The sequence below is a fragment of the Limanda limanda genome, chromosome 17 (assembly GCF_963576545.1).
Source record: "Limanda limanda chromosome 17, fLimLim1.1, whole genome shotgun sequence".
Lineage (NCBI taxonomy): Eukaryota > Metazoa > Chordata > Actinopteri > Pleuronectiformes > Pleuronectidae > Limanda > Limanda limanda.
In genome coordinates this window covers 22323296-22340215 of record NC_083652.1, presented here as the reverse complement: position 1 = coordinate 22340215, position 16920 = coordinate 22323296, and the positions used below count along the sequence as shown (strand labels likewise).

General features: G+C 40.2%; 2 protein-coding genes across 2 annotated transcripts in view; one reads left to right on the top strand and one right to left on the bottom strand.

Moving 5' to 3' along the window:
• rhbdf1a (rhomboid 5 homolog 1a (Drosophila)) overlaps positions 1-10110 on the top strand; it is a 39568-nt gene extending 29458 nt beyond the window's left edge. Inside the window, exons 7-18 of the mRNA XM_061089945.1 lie at positions 894-1057; positions 2002-2253; positions 2363-2474; positions 2595-2669; positions 4124-4285; positions 4381-4481; positions 4574-4637; positions 6489-6583; positions 6672-6747; positions 7072-7172; positions 8773-8926; positions 9054-10110. Coding sequence (XP_060945928.1) covers positions 894-1057; positions 2002-2253; positions 2363-2474; positions 2595-2669; positions 4124-4285; positions 4381-4481; positions 4574-4637; positions 6489-6583; positions 6672-6747; positions 7072-7172; positions 8773-8926; positions 9054-9473 — 1776 coding nt within the window. The 3' untranslated portion in view covers positions 9474-10110. The remainder of the gene's footprint in view (positions 1-893; positions 1058-2001; positions 2254-2362; positions 2475-2594; positions 2670-4123; positions 4286-4380; positions 4482-4573; positions 4638-6488; positions 6584-6671; positions 6748-7071; positions 7173-8772; positions 8927-9053) is intronic.
• Positions 10111-10705: 595 nt separating this feature from the next.
• aanat2 (arylalkylamine N-acetyltransferase 2) lies at positions 10706-11630 on the bottom strand. Its single transcript, XM_061090346.1, has 3 exons — positions 11465-11630; positions 11081-11235; positions 10706-11011 (listed from the first exon to the last, which is right to left on the bottom strand). The coding sequence occupies exons 1-3, from the start codon at positions 11628-11630 to the stop codon at positions 10706-10708; spliced, it is 627 nt and encodes a 208-aa protein (XP_060946329.1).
• Between the last annotated feature and the right edge of the window lie 5290 nt (positions 11631-16920).

Sequence of the window (16920 nt, the reverse complement as noted above, 5' to 3'; positions counted from 1 at the left end):
AATAGAATAAAAAATAAAAAATATTGAGGTAGAAAGAAAAATAAAACAGAAACACAAGATAAATAGGTAGATAAGGTGCAGTGGCAAGATGATGGTAATAGAACTGATGATATGATGGTAATGTTATTGTTAGACAGTATATCAAAATAGTACAGTATATATAGTATATAATATAACGTAATATATATTTATATATGATAGTAATTATACCAATATAATAGCAGTATATAGTAATAATGGCAGCAACAGTATATATAATAACAATAGTAAATATAATAATAATAAAAACATGTACACATGTATAAATATGTGTATATAGACTTATATATACAAAGAATATACAGAGAGTATGATATAATATATGATATATAGTAGAGGTATAAATATAAGTATTTGACTATACAATAGATAATATAATATACTATGAGTGTAAGAATATGTAGACAGAGTGTGCAAAAGATAATATTATTGTATGAAATGATATATAATATCAATATGGTTTATATGAACACATATCACATATGATGTGAAGTAAGTGTATATGGAGCGGAGTGTTGTACAGGGTCCACAGTGCAAGGAGACAGGTTTAGTGCAGTTCTGTGATGGAGGCTCTGACAGAGGGAGAGGAGTTGTACAGTCTTATTGCAGTTGGGAGGAACGATGTCCTGTATAGTTCCTTCGAGCAGCGGGGGGGTTGAATGAGTCTGTGGCTGAAGCTGCTCCTCAGCTTGTCCAGTATGTTGTGGGGGGGGGTGAGAGGGATTGTCCATGATTGCCAGCAGTTTTGCCAGCATCCTGTCCTCCACCACAATTACCATTTGTTTATTTATTTTTACAAACCCACAAGAGATGGTGACTTTGACTTCCTCTGATCAGCAGTTCTCTTTCCACAGGACGTTCTGATGCAGGAGGAGTTGTCCACGTACGCAGACGAGGTGTTCGAGTCCCCGTCTGAGGCGGGGGGGAATGAGGAGGAGCCCGGCGGCCTGATGGACGAGACGGAGCTGACAGGCAGCGCTCTGGATAAGACGGAGCTGGAGAGAAGTCACCTAATGCTGTGAGTTACTGTGCAGCTGTGGACACAGACTCCGTCAAACAAGCTGTGGTGAAAGAAAACGTTTTTAAAATGTTATTAGTTATAAGTGTGAAACAGGAAAGAGGAAATAAAAAGTTTACAAGTAAAAAACAACTATAAAGTGGTAATAATGAATCAAAAAATTTACAAATGCACAGGTTTATAATGTAATATGTTCGGCGATCCATCTTACTTGAAAGCAGTTTCAAAATCCAAAAAAAAATCCGTCAGTCAGTTTTTTATCTCCATCTTGTTGTGATGACACTCATCTCAATTTGAAGTTGATCCGATGAAAGCCCTGGTACAAGAACATCAAGGTAAAAATGTGGAATATGGCCAAAATGGCCACTAAATGCAAAATAGCAGACTTCCTGTTGGGTTTTTCAAATTGCACCTACAAACTTTTGTGTTTGTCTGGTCATGATTCACCTGTATATCGTTTTTGTCAAGACCGGTCAATGTGAACACGTTCCAGGGGTCTCGGGGGGGGCACCGTTCAGCCATTTTGCAATGCCCATTGAAAATTCCTTCAGAAAACGTTAATTTTTTTCCCCACTTTATTACTTTCTGCAAATTTTGGTAAGAATTTGAGCATGTTAAAGCCCTCAAAAAGCCAATTCATTTGCCTGAATAATAATAATAATAAATAACCCTTACAATTTCAATAGGGTCTCACCTGACCTTTGATGTCAGTGCTCGGGCCCTAACAATGCAAATCAAGTAAACAAATATTATTATTGATCTATTTGGGGATAAAGCCAATGTCTTAGGTGTTATAAGTGAAATGAATGAATTTCAAAAGTCTCGGAGAAGGCTCAACGTGATACAGAAAACCAGAGGAATGTCATATTATTCCTTCGTCATTGCCTCAAACCTCAACCCCAAACCTCCCTTCATATCCCCCCCCCCACTCTGACCTCTCACAGACCTCTGGAGCGCGGCTGGCGTAAAGCCAAAGAAGGAACCCCGGGACCACCCAAGGTGCCCTTGCGGCAGGAGGTGGTGAGTGTTCACGGACAGCGGCGTGGCCAGCGGATCGTCATACCTGTGAAGAAGCTCTTCGCCCGGGAGAAGAGGCCGTACGGGCTGGGCATGGTGGGCAAGCTCACCAACCGCACCTACCGCCACCGGATCGACAGCTACGTCAAGAGGCAGATCGAGGACATGGACGACCACCGGTACGGCGCCACCTGTCTGACTAATGAGCACTTTCTCTCCATTTCCCTCTGCGGACACTGATGAATGATGATGATTTTTTTTTAAAGTACATTCCTTCTTTTTCTTTAGGCCTTTTTTTACATACTGGATCACCTTTGTCCATTTGCTCATCACTATCTTGGCCGTATGCATCTACGGTATTGCACCAGTGGGCTTCTCCCAGCATGAGACGGTTGATTCTGTGAGTCAGAACGCTCCGATGAACGTCTTCTTCAAACACACCATCACAATATTCTCACCTCAATACTGCGCTCACGTCTAATTTGACATTTTTTTCTGTTTTCAATTTCTTCTGATGTAGGTTTTAAGAAACAAAGGCGTGTATGAGAATGTCAAGTTTGTGCAGCAGGAGAACTTCTGGATTGGGCCGGGTTCGGTGAGCTCTCCTCTCTCTCTGCTGTTTTCATCTGATGAAAATAACAAAAGCAATCAGAATGTAGAGCGCACTCCTCCACCAGGGCCCGACAATCATGCACTTGATTGTCTCGTTTATTAAAAAAAATGACCTCTCTATGAAAAATTCAGATTGTAATTTAGATCTGCACACCCAGAAATATCAGCCCACTTAGTGTAGAAGCCTTTCTATGTGATCAAGATCCACTAATTATTCCCTAATACTATATTATATTATACTATGAATTTTATAAATGCCATATGTTGTAATGTTAAAGAAAGTGAAAAACATATCCTGGATCCTCCCATCCCTCCAGCCCATCCTTCCACCAGGGGTTGGTGGAAATCAGTTTAGTGTTTTTTGCGTAATCCCGCAAACAAACAACATGAGGTATTCACGACATTTGGCCTTTGACTGCTTATCTTTGAGTAGAATTGAAAACTGAATCAAAATTTTAAGAAATTCTTCTTGGGCAATCATGGTCAAGAGTCCAAAAACATATTTTGAAAGGCCACTGTGACCTTGACCTTTAACGTTTGACCATCCAAATTCCATCAGTTAATCCGCGAGTCGAAGTGATTATTTTTACCAAATTTAAAAAGGATTCTCTTGAGACATTCTTAAGATTAACCAATTAACGAGGCAACAAAGGGTTTTGTGAGGTCCTAGTGACCTTGACCTTTGAGCTTGACCACAAAAATCGAATCAGTTGTAATAAATGCTACAACATGTGTTGAATGTCTCTTGGTAATTCACATTATAAGTAACACAATGTCTGCCTCCGCTCACATGTGCAGTTCCAGTTTACATTTTCCAGATTCGTGAGGTCTTCACGACATTTTGGCCTTCGACTGCTTATCTTTGAGTAGAATTGAAAACTGAATCAAAATTTTAAGAAATTCTTCTTGGGCAATCATGGTCAGAGAGTTTTTACCAAATTTAAAAAGGATTCTCTTGAGAGATTCTTAAGATTAACCAATTAACGAGGCAACAAAGGGGTTTTGTGAGGTCCTAGTGACCTTGACCTTTGAGCTTGACCACCAAAATCTAATCAGTTCCATCTTGAGTCCAACTAAACATTTTTACCAAACTTGAAGAAATTGCCCCGAAGCACTCTTGAGATATCGTGTTCAGGCATAACAATGTTTATGTTATTCTGCTCCTTCTGATTACGTCCCACTTGGTCTTCAGATTGTGGACCCACTGGCTCGAGGGCGAAATCAGTTTAGTGTTTTTTGCGTAATCCCGCAAACAAACAACAACAACAACAACAAACAAACAAGCTAGAATGGCAACAAGAGAGTGCACAAACCTACACAAAAGACCGACAGTCCCTTTAAATTCAATCATAAATAAAAACTAAAATGAGAACACAACCTTCTTGATGAAATGTCTTTTAATAAACACCTCATTTTATTGTCTCTATTCATTGCCAGGAATTTCTGATCCACTTGGGGGCCAAATATTCTCCGTGCATGCGTCAGGACAAGCAGGTGCATGAGCTCATCAGGGAAAAGAGAGCGATCGAAGGGAACTCCGCCTGCTGCGTGAGGAACGATCGCTCCGGCTGCGTCCAAACCTCCGAGAAGGAATGCTCGGTCTGTACACCAATCCATCACCTTCACAATTCCAATACAGGTGGAAGCTGTGGAAGCGGCTTTTAATGGTTGTCTTTGCGTTTTTTTATTTCTAGAGCACTCTAGCTGTGTGGGTGAAGTGGCCGATGCATTCCAGCACCCCCCAGTTAAACGGTGAAGACAGACAGCACGGCTCGGTGTGTCATCAGGACCCCAGGTGGGACGCATGAGAAGATGTTCTATTTAGAGTTTAAAGAATAAAGTAACATCCCTATACGTCATGTATGCATGTCGTTTGTCTCTTTGCAGGATATGTCTAGAGCCCGCCTCGGTATCCCCTCATGAATGGCCTGATGATATCACCAAGTGGCCAGTGAGTGCAGTAAACCTTTCCTGGGGTTAAGATTTGAGGAGATCCCAGTAGACATTGGGCCAGAGGCTGGTGACACCCTGGAAAGGTCTCCAGTGCTGGACCGAGGCGACAAACAACCATTCACACTCACATTCACAGGCAATTTAATCTGTTAACCTAACCCGGTCAGACTGTGGGAGGAGAAAACCAGCGCAGACACAGAGAGAACAGGTCAACTCCACACAGACTCTTCTGCCAGATATAGGAATAACGATACGATAGAGTTCTTTATTCATCCCCGAAGGGAAATTAAGTTGTCATAGCAGCCGGTATATTTGAATACAATAAAATACAATAAAATAGAATAAAATAAAAAAATATTGAGGTAGAAAGAATAAAAAACAGAAGCACAAGATAAAATAAAATAAAATAGGTAGATAAGGTGCAGTGGCAAGATGATGGTAATTGTACTGATGATATGATGGTAATGTTATTGTTAGACAGTATATAAAAATAGTACAGTATATATAGTATATAATATAACATAATATATATTTATATATGATAGTAATTATACCAATATAATAGCAGTATATAGTAATAATGGCAGCAACAGTATATATAATAATAATAGTAAATATAATAATAATAATAACATGTACACACATATTGACGTGATAAAGAAGGAACTCTTTCCACTCTTTCATTTATCTTTGTTTCCGTTTTTTGGGAAAAGTCACTGGCACTGTCAATAAAGATTAGAAAAAATGCATAAATTTATATTGTTGCTGTCAAATATGTATTGCAACCATCAATATTGAGAAAATTTGAGCGTGGATAATGTTACAAGGAGTGTAGATCAACGGTCGATAAGGTCTGGAAGGTTTTCTGTCTCAGTTAGTTTCTCAGTACAAGTGTAACCATGCGGTTTTTTTTGGTTTTACATAGTTGTGCAAATTAGTCTTGGCTACAAAGTTAATTCTGAACAATTTGGTTTTGTTCTGTATGGAAAATGTAGATATATTAAGTGTCATGGTGGTGAAGTGGTTAGCACTGTTGCCTCACAGCACAATTCCCAGTTGGGCCGTTCTTCATTTGCATGTTCTCCCCGTGTCGGCGTGTTTTTTTTCCTCCCACGGTCCAAAGCATGTGACTCTGAATGGTTGTTTCTCTCTGTGTGTCGGCCCTGCGATACGCTGGTGACCTCACCCAGTGTCAGCTCGGATTGTCTCCAGCCTCCCCCGGCCACACTTAAAGGATAAGTGGTACAGATCTTGAATTGGGATGCGTTATGAAGCAGCATAATTCAGCAATCTTTGAACACAAAATGTGACAAATGTTTTTAAGAAAATCAGATTTTGCCAAGTTGTTTGAGATAATGCATCAGCAGACAAAATGGGCCACAGCTGTGACATCCAACATCCTATTGTGATTCAACTTCTTGTATACATCAGAATCAGAATCAGAAGTATTTTATTGCCAAGTAGGTTTACACATACAAGGAATTTGCTCTGGTTATTGGTGCAAACAATGAACATAGAAACATAAAAACGCAATAAATACAACATACATAGGAGAGCAATAAAAAATAGGAAACCAGTATATATTTACTCACTGTTTATTTCTTATTTACTCGCTTTTTACCAATATTTATACAAAAGTAACATTTATTTTGACATAAACATTTCTGAATAAAAATATATTAAAGATAAAGGATATAAAAAGTGAAGTAAAAAGTGAAATGCTAAATGCAAAACAGTTAACAGTGTCAGATTGCAATATGCAATGTGATGCAGTATAATATAATATGATATGATATAATGTGTTAATACATCAAACTTTGAACGAACATTCCTCTGTTGTGTCTTTAAGATTTGCACCAGGTACAACACAGGGAACCACACCAACCTGCCTCACATTGACTGCACCATCACGGGCCGACCCTGCTGCATCGGAACCAAAGGGAGGTGAGGAAAACATTCACCCAGTGCTAGTCTGAAATATGACGTGTGACTGGTTTACAGGATTACTAACTGCTGTTTGTATTTCTGCAAGGTGTGAAATCACATCCCGGGAATATTGCACCTTCATGAATGGCTACTTTCATGAGGAGGCGACTCTCTGCTCTCAGGTAAGCATCCCTCTCCTCAGTGCTCACTAATGAAACTTGTAGTTTTCTCTTGGGGATATGAAAAAGGGCGAAGCTGTTAGATGCAAAAAGTTTTTGCGCTGCATCTGTTGCTATTTTTATCGAGTGTACTGTTTTGTGTGCTTCCTGAAAACCGAGTGAGAGCATTTCTATGTAGGCAGACTTCAGTTGCATGTGATCTGTGATCTTAGATCCGTCACTTCAGTCGTACGAGTCTTGTTTCTTTCTGTCCATGTGGTTTGTGGTTGTAGGTTTCAGTTTGACTGAGGGGCATTAATGAACATGCTCTCCTCTGTCCTTCTTCAGGTGCACTGCATGGATGATGTTTGTGGCCTGTTGCCTTTCCTCAACCCTGAGATCCCAGATCAGTTTTACAGGCTGTGGCTCTCACTCTTCCTGCATGCTGGGTGAGTCGGCAGGATCATGAAAAGTGATTTTGCTTCATCAGATATGCATACAGCAATATGGAAGACCATAAAAATAGATCTTTTAAACCAGAGTGTGTAAAGCTTTTACTACCATGACTGCAAATAAAACAAAATCTTCATTCCCAGGAGCCACAATTTAGCAGCTGAGCTCGGAGCTAAATTTAAAGAGCTGAAGCTCTGCTTAGTCCCAGTTTAACCGACAGTGTTTGCACCCAGCAGTGAGGAACAGGATGTTTAAAAGATCACATCATGTTTATGTTTGTCACACAAACGGAAATTGACATCACTCGTCAAAGCAAAGCATAAACAACAATATAATAATATTGTATAGGACAATAGTCCAGGCAAAGTAGCGTTTTACGACCGACTAATTGTAAAATAATTTTTTTCAGCATAGATTATTTCTATGAGGTGTCCAGAACAACATACTAAAAGTCCTAAGAAATCCTAGTTGAGGAAATATGTTTAATTCTCATCAATTTGCCAATAAGGCAACAATACACCCCAAAGGGGCTATTTTTTTCCTTTACTCCAATCAAAATAAAACTTTACACAATGAAAGTAGCCATGAAACGTAACATTTTTTGTATTACAAGTTTCTTTGAAATGAATTTGACAACCACATGAGCTCCACACTTATTGAATATGTCCTAATTTGAATAGGCAGAAACACCATTCATATGTTTGTCAAATACATACATAAATTCATTTTCAAAGAAACTTGTAATACAAGAAATGTTACGTTTCATGGCTACTTTCATTGTGTAAAGTTTAATTTGATTGGTGTAAAGGAAAACAATAGTCTTTTTGGGGTGTATTGTTGCCTTATTGGCACACATTGATGAGAATTAAACATATTTCCTCAACTAGGATTTCTTAGGACTTTTAGTATGTTGTTCTGGACACCTCATAGAAATGATCTATGCTGAAAAAAATTATTTTACAATTACTTCTATTTTTGGCTCCAAAATGGGTTACTTTGCCTGGACTACAAATGAATTAAAACAGCCAAGGATTTTGTCTTCTTCTCTGGATAGAGGGAGGAAGTGGGAGATGAGTCGTCCATCTTTATTTACAGTCTGTTGAACAAAGAAACTAACAAGATTTGCAAATATGTGACTTTACACATAGTTAGATATTTATGTTAAAAAATAAATAATCCAATAATTCAGGTTATATGCAAAGCAATGCTCTACAATACAGTACATCACTCTAGTAAGTAGACCGAGCTGTGCGTCAGCCGTCCTACAAAAAAATCCATATGCCTTGATGACATGCTGATGAAAACATTCATCATTTGCAGTTAAAAGACTTTAAATGTGAGCGTGACAGCAGCTCTGTGGTGGAGTCTGTAGCCATCAGTCGTCTGAAAGAGCCGACCTCATCTTCCTGCTGTCTGCTATCTGTCTCCTGGGTAATTAAACAAAGTGCCTTCGCTCCATGAACTCATTAAGCCTCCGCGAGATAGAGTTCGATTTTGTTGATGGGCAAAATCGGCTTCTCATCCCCAGACGACCACATTGCAACATCACATTGCACGCGCACATGAGCACGTTTTCCCCACATCTCTCCTCCCCAGGATCCTTCACTGCCTGGTGTCGGTGGCGTTCCAGATGACCATCCTGAGGGACCTGGAGAAGCTGGCGGGCTGGCTGCGCATCTCAATCATTTACATCATCAGTGGCATCACCGGCAATTTAGCTTCAGCCATCTTCCTGCCCTACAGAGCCGAGGTGACTGCCACACAACCGCAAAATATTATAAGGCTGAGATTTCTCTCTGCCAGATCAAGAAAGAACTTTTAAATCATATCATACATTTTCCAGCGGCTCACATCACCCTCTGCTCTCTTCTCCTCAGGTGGGTCCAGCCGGCTCTCAGTTCGGGATCCTGGCGTGCCTGTTTGTGGAGTTGTTTCAGAGCTGGCAGATCCTGGCCCAGCCCTGGAGGGCCTTTACCAAACTCCTGTGCGTGGTGCTCTTCCTCTTTGCCTTCGGACTGTTGCCCTGGATCGACAACTTCGCCCACATCTCCGGCTTCATCTCCGGCTTCTTCCTGTCCTTCGCCTTCCTCCCCTACATCAGCTTCGGCCGCACGGACCTGTACCGCAAACGCTGCCAGATCATCGTCTTCCTGCTGGTGTTTGTCGGCCTCTTCTCCGGCCTCGTGGTGCTCTTCTACGTCTACCCAATAAAGTGTGAATGGTGCGAGTTGCTCACCTGCATCCCCTTCACGGACAAATTCTGCGCGAAGTACGACCTCAACGCTCACCTTCACTGAGGGGCGGAGCTCAACAGGGAGGCAGCAGGTCAAAAAACAAATAAAAGATGTCAGCCAGTATGTGTCCCCACTGTGCTCCTGTGTGGCTGGGGACTGTCAACCCCCCCCCCTCTGTGAACTATGAGAATATGCTTGTGTTTTTTTTACTCTGTCAGTATGAATACCTGTGCCACTCATCATAAGAACTTCTTTTAATCACCTCCCAGTTCACTCCTTTACTGTCAAGTGAAACCAAGGTATGGCACTTCTGACCCTCAGCTCCAGCCGCCCCCTTTACACGTCAGGCAGGAATTACAGAAACCAGCGCTGGGACAAAGAGAAGGATCTTTTTTGTTTTTTACAATCACACTCCAGACGGTTTTATTATTATTGTTATTAATAATTATTATTATTATTCAAGCAACCTCATACCGAAGCAGGGACGAAAATCAAATATTGATACCTTTGGTGCCTTGTCGATAAAATGTACCAACTACTGCCATATTTTTGTTACGTTATGCTGAGCACTCGAATGTTTATTTGTTTAATTGCTTCTCGAGAAGTGATGATTGTTTTGAACACGGTAGTGTTTTAGCTACCTGCCTACTCACATGTAACTGAAAACAACAGTAAAAAAAACAACAACTACAAACTCAAACGTGTGTGACTTTCTCTCAATCACCAGAAAATGACTTTTGACGGTTAAAAGAGTTTATTCACATGAAGCCACATAGAAATAAAACAGACATGTCAAACAGATAATCGGAGCATTATTAGAGGCTATATGATCAATATATAGATCTTCAAATTACTCTATATTACTGTAATCACACTGAATGGTTTACAAAAATAGAACGGTATTCATGCCACAACTCAAGATTTGGTTTAATTTATCAGCTTTTTCCCCCTAGTAGGTACCTTGATTAAATTACAAACCATGAAATATGAAGGATTAGATGGTTAAACGGTTAAGAGCTTAGAATATTCTACTGGTAACAAAGGGGAAATAATTGAATGTCTGAAAAGCCCAATTATCATCTGCAAAGCCACGGTTCCGATCCCTTCTGGTCGTCACTCTTCGCTCAGTGGGTCAAAGCTTTCAGCCGCGGGCATGAGGAGGCTGAACCCGGTCCCCTGGTGTTTACTGGCCCTGAGCTTCTCTCTGTCCCTCTGTCAGCCTCTGTTTCTTAATCTCTTCTGCCCTGAGTCCGTCAAGGTGGAAGTATGAGGGTGGGGGCTTTGGGATGGAGGGACTAGCAGCCACTGTTCCTCCTGGCGTACGCCTGCCCGCCCACCGTGTACTCCATCTCATGGAACTGCATGTTGGACACAGAGATGGCCGACGGGCCCTTCTCTTTGAAGCCGGCCTTGAGGTAGAAAGGCACCAGGAAGTCCTCGCAGATCAGCAGAGCTCGCCGGAGGCCCGGGACGCAGCGCAGGTACTGCAGATAGCGCCACAGGAGGATGGAGCCCTTGCCTTGCTGGCGGCAGTGGCGATGCACCGACAGCACATGGAGGTGCACGGCCGGGCTGTCCGGGACGTGCTGAGTCATGGCCTCCTGGAGGAGAGAGATACAGGCACTAATGAACAAGTACAGTTTTCTTTTACATACTGTGAAATGACGTACTTGTGAAAGCCTCTCCTTGTCCCAGCCAGAGCCGATGATGAAAGCCACCAGTTGTCCCTCCTCGAACCAGCCCAGTGAGAGCTCAGGACACTGACTCAGGAAGTTCAGCACCTCGTCCAGGGTGACGGGACACTCTCCAGACACAGAGACGAATGCTGGGAGGGGGCGAAAAGAACCAGTTTATTCAGTGGATCATGTCCTGGGACTAAATATAAAGAAAGGATATAAAGAAATGTTTTCTATTTCAAGTTAGAACTGGAACTAAGAGCCTGAAAAACAGCGTTACAGATGGAAGATGCAGTAAGTTTCATTTAACATCTGTCAAATCAGTTCAATCAGGTTATTATCTTATTGTGTCAGCTGCAGGAGATCTTTGTGATTTACCTTCTCTCTCGATCTCAAACACGCTGATGGCGTCCTGTGGCGTGAGGTTCCTGAACTCGCTGGCCGGGAGCGTGTGGCGTCTCTGTTGCAGAGGGCTGACCCCTCTCACAGGCGTCCTCGGGAAGAAGGGCTTGAGCAGCGGTGAGCGGCTGACCTGCCTTGCCATGATGTCTCAATACTATACTCAACAGGAAGTTACGATTCCGCTCTTGTGTCTTTTCCTTTTGTCCAGGGCTTTTTCTGATATAATACTTGTAGTAGAGGTGCAGTCGAGGAGAAGTCACAGAAATAAAAACCTCCCCTGGTGCCACAGCTCTGACTGGGATGCAGCAGATAAAGATGCTGACCTTTGTGTCTCTCCTGCTCTGTTGTCCTGCTCCTCTTCTTTGTCTCTGAACTCATACTGTGAAGTGGTCATCTCAAAGTAGGATAGCTGTCGGTGCATGTGCCTCCAAAGTCTCTAAATCCCCGGCTCTCAAATGACTTACATACTGTTCCGAAGGGGAGGGGGTTTTCCTACGTATGGTAATAAACAAAGAGAACGACAACTCTGTATTTGCATAAATATTTTAATTAGACATTCAATATACTTCTACTTACCATTACAGAATAGTTACAGCAATAAAATATCCTACACCAAAAACACTAAGATAAAAACAATAGTAATAATATTAATGACTATTTATTTTACATTTTTCAAAAAACAGGTTTACATGGTGCTTCACAGACATAAAAACAGAAAATACATGCACTGCAATCACAATTTCAAACAATTTAACACAAGAGATAATGGATACAATTAAGCAATGAAACAAACAAACATCTAGTTAAAAGCAATATAATGACAAAAACAATTTAATAAAGCCATAAAACAAACAAGCATCTAGTTAGAAGCAATTTACTGATTAAAAATAAAGGAACATTTAACAGGATAGTTTGAGCAATCATTTGTTTGTGCCCCACACCCAAAAAACTAAAAAAATATAATTAATATTATTATTATTATTATTTTTCATTGTGGCAAGAATCTTTTGTTTACACCGGGTCCAACTAGAAAAGTCCAGGGAGACTTATCTCTAGCAGAGAAAACACCAGATGTAGGAATTGGTATTCATCAAGCAAGTGTATGTTCACATGAGTTCGATGGATTCAGGTGTGTACTGTGTGCATGTGTTTGGTGATCAAGGGCATGTGGGCTAAATTAACCAAGTGATGGGGGGGATTTGTGTGGATTGCTGTTGAGATGATTTCATGCCTCCAAGAGGTTTAGCACTGGCTAATTAATTGAGAGAGCACTTGCCCGACTGGCCTGAGGTAAACCTATTTACACAGACTGACGTGCATCTGCAAATAGTCAGAGCAAACAGAGAGAGAACACTCATCGGATCTGTTCTGCCACTGGCCCGACTATCTTTGCACAGGATTCACAGGATTCACACCAGCATCTCCTGGCTCCAGGCTCGGGCATGATATTGTTTTATGTCGCCTAACGCGATCAAACCAAAATAGAATTGTTTTAAGGCTTATTGTTTCATCCCTCTGCCTTATTTTGGCCTCCCCTACAGTGCTGAGCGGGAAATCTCCTTTATCTTGAGCCATCCAAAGCGTCACCCGGCCCGCTGACCAATCACAGACACGACAACAGCTCTGCTCGTGAGATCATGGGATGTCAGAGGCAGGCACACACACTGTTGTCTATACCGATGAAATTAGCCCTGTCAATCTGGGTGGCCTTTGAAATAATTCCGTGTGGCCTGTTAGAGGCGAGTAAATGACAAGGTTGGATTTTGAGAATCCCAGAAACATGTTTCAGCTTTTCAGTCAAGCTCATGAATGTAAAAAAGAGTTTAGCGAAGCAGACGGGACTTTAATACAGCATTTGAGAGCTCTAACTTTATATGGACACAGTACAAACTCAACCCCTGACCTTCTCTCATCTCATCTCACACATATTTCCCTCAGTGTATTATGTTTTTATAGGCGAGTGTGAGGCCACAGTGTAACTGAATCTTTATTAAACTTTCCACTGGTGTACACCTGTTGGTCCAGCTGAGCAGAGAGCAGCAGTTAACCATTAACGCAGAGGAATGTCATTATGTTTGAAATATGAAACACATTACAGAGATTTCAAAGAGCGAGGGAGCTGGAAAATCCGTCTTAAAGTGAAGTGACCTTCATCAGCTGCCCACTGCAATGTGTGTGTGTGCTTCACATGCAAATTAACTACAGCATTTATAGCTGTAGATTCCATTTCTATCACTAGAAAGCAAAGGGAAACTTTTCTAAGTAGCATACCCTTGTCACAATTTTAAACTTCCACTGACCGCAACCATGTCAAACTGTATCAAATGGATCTCAAGACATTGATTATGTAGGCATAAGAATTCCATGACTTTTCGTCAAACTTTTTGTTAAATTAAAAAAATAAAATAATAATACTATATAATCTTGCTGCAAGAATAAACGCTTCACTTCCTGCGTCCGTAATTGAAAAAAAAATTTAAATAAAATAAAACACATTTTGTCTGGTCTTCGCCAATTCAAAGGATTGTTTGAGGTTAGGATTAGAATTAGATTAAGGGGGTTACGCATGTATTTGCAGGGTAAGGGGCAAGGGAATGTATTATGTCCATGAGTGTCCACACTAAGATAGTGTGTGTGTGTGTGTGTGTGTGTGTGTGTGTGTCAGTGTGCACTAGTATTCATCCACTTGTCTCTGAGTCTCTGAAGCTCTATAGTTAATTGGTTGACAGCACAAATTGTTCTCTTTTATCCTCCAGCCTTCAGGTACTTGAGGTGGTTTATTCGCCAACGTCACTGACCAACGTCACTAACCCAAAAAATAATTTCAACACTTAAAGACATCAGATACATATATTGAGTACAAAATGATGCTGAAGTTAATTAAAAAGCATGTTTTGGGAGATATTTCACCAAGGAGGACCATTAGTCAGAAATAACATTACATTACATTACATTTAGCTGAAGCTTTTATCCAAAGCAACTTACAATAAGTGCATTCAACCATGAGCAGGGGCGGCTCCTGGTACAGGCGACAGGCAGTTGCCTATAGGGTGAAAAATGCCGAGAGGGCGGCACAAGAGACTGAATTATCATGACGTGACACATGCAATGTAAAACAATATATTAACGTCACACCATCATCCTCTAACCCCGGGACGCACCGGAGGTAGAAGCGCCTTGAAAAGCGGTCCGCCTCATTTCCTCGCCCATCTTCGCACCGGAAGGAACCGGGACGCGCCGCGGCCACACACACAAGACCAGCATCATTTACCCCTGAACCAGCGCGGAGAAATGCGCTCCCTGGGCCGCAGGGAGGAGCCAGCCCCACGCCACTACGCTGCCATGGGTGGAACCAGGACACCAGTGGACACAGGAGCTGGGTCCGAACTCATGGGGAAGTTTGGCAGGACTTCAACCACATATTCATTGCACAATATCTAATAATATGTACATCTAAAAACAAAAATGAACCATAACCATTTCAAATTAAATATAAAAAAATAATAAATTTAATTAAAAAATTTAATTAAATTAAATTTAAAAAAAAAATTAAAAAAACTGCGCGCGCACATCCTGCGCAGAAGCCAATTGCGCACATCCTTTTTCGCGCGCAGGTTTTTTTTTAAATTTTTTTTTTTATTCATTTAATTTAATTTAATTTTTCTTTTTTTATATTTAATTAATTTAAATTTATATAGTGATATATATTTTGCAATTAATAGGTGATTGAACTCCTGTCAATTTTAAGAGTTCAGTATATTGCCGGCACAAAGATAAGAAAGATTGGGGATCGAACCCACGACTTTCATGTTGAAGAACGACCAGTCTACCTACTAGGCCAAACCAACTGCTGATTCTCTTAAAGACTTCAACCAGATTATCTTGCACAATATCTAATAATATGTAAATTTTAAAACAAAAAAGAACAATAAACAATTCAAATTAAATATATATAAAAATTAAATTAAATTAAATAAAAAAATTAAATTAAATTAAATTTAAAAAAATCTCGCCTAGGGTGCCAACATCGCCAGGGCCGGCCCTGACCATGAGGCTACTGCAAACCCAGAACAACAAGAATCAAGAAAGTACAATTTCTTCAAAAAAAGCCAAACTACAAAGTGTTATAAGTAAGTGCTATTAAAATGCTACTAAAATGTTAGTTTTAAAACAGAAATGAGGGGTCCACAGTTTTTTTAATTTTTTTTTTAACAATATATTTATTGAGTTTTACATATAAGAAACATACATTCAAACATTTACTCCCCAATCAAACATTCAGGGTAAAGAAAAGGAGGCAGAAATTAAATAACTTAAATAAGATTAAATAAAATAATTTAAAAAAATACATATATAAAAATATAAGAATAAATGGAAGTAAATAAAGACATAATTATACAAATACAAATAAATTAAATTAAATTCCAATCAATCAAATCAAAAGCCTAGATAAAATAACGTTCTCTTATTCATAATATTAGTTAGTTACAATTAATATTCGAGGGGTCCACAGTTGCTTTAAGTGTGATGATTCTGTTCGGGTTTGTTGTTGTTTACTCTCCCCCTCCCCTTCTCACACCTGCTCCCAATTCACCTCATCATCCCCTCAATAAAAGCTTGGTCTGCTCACCACTACGGCGCCAGATTATTCCATCTTGTCCGGTAGATCTTGCGCAGTAGTTATTCTCGACCCTCGTGTCAACCGTATGCTTACCAACTCTTGTGTTTTCATTCATCTACCCAGAACCTCCGTGTGCCTCCCTGCCTCCCTTAATGGTGTTAGTGCAGCCTATGGTTCTATGGAGGACCATACATGACATAAGTATAAATAAATAAATAAATAAATGTGGAAGACATTTATACATTTCTGTTGTTAGTAACGTATTTATTTATTTATTGTTGTATTAATTAATTAATTTCCCTTTTTATTTATTTATTAATTTATTTCTGTATTTATTGCTACATTTATTTATTTATTTATTTATACTTAAGTCATGTATGGTCCTCCATATGGTTCATGTGTTGTATCCAAATAAAACACAGTTAAACCAAATTCCACAAGACAATTATATTTCCAGCTAGACCGGCAGAGGGCAGTGTTTGCCCTGATTGCGGACTTTACTTTGAAAAATCTCCAAATCTTTACAGTAAAAATGTTTGATATTCAGTATGTAGGTAGTCAGAGAGGTCCTGAACACAAGCATATCAGTCTCTCTCTGAACTTGAGTAAAGTGTTTTTAAAGTACTTTGAAGTATCCTGAAATGATCACTTCCACAGTGAAAATGTTGAACTTCACTTTGAAAAATATCTTAATTTATACAGTAAATATGTTTGATATTCAGTATGTAGGTATTCGAGAGGTCCTGAACGCAGGCATATCAGTCGGCTGATTTGACTACAGAGATGCGAGTGTCAGCTGGCTGATGTCCCG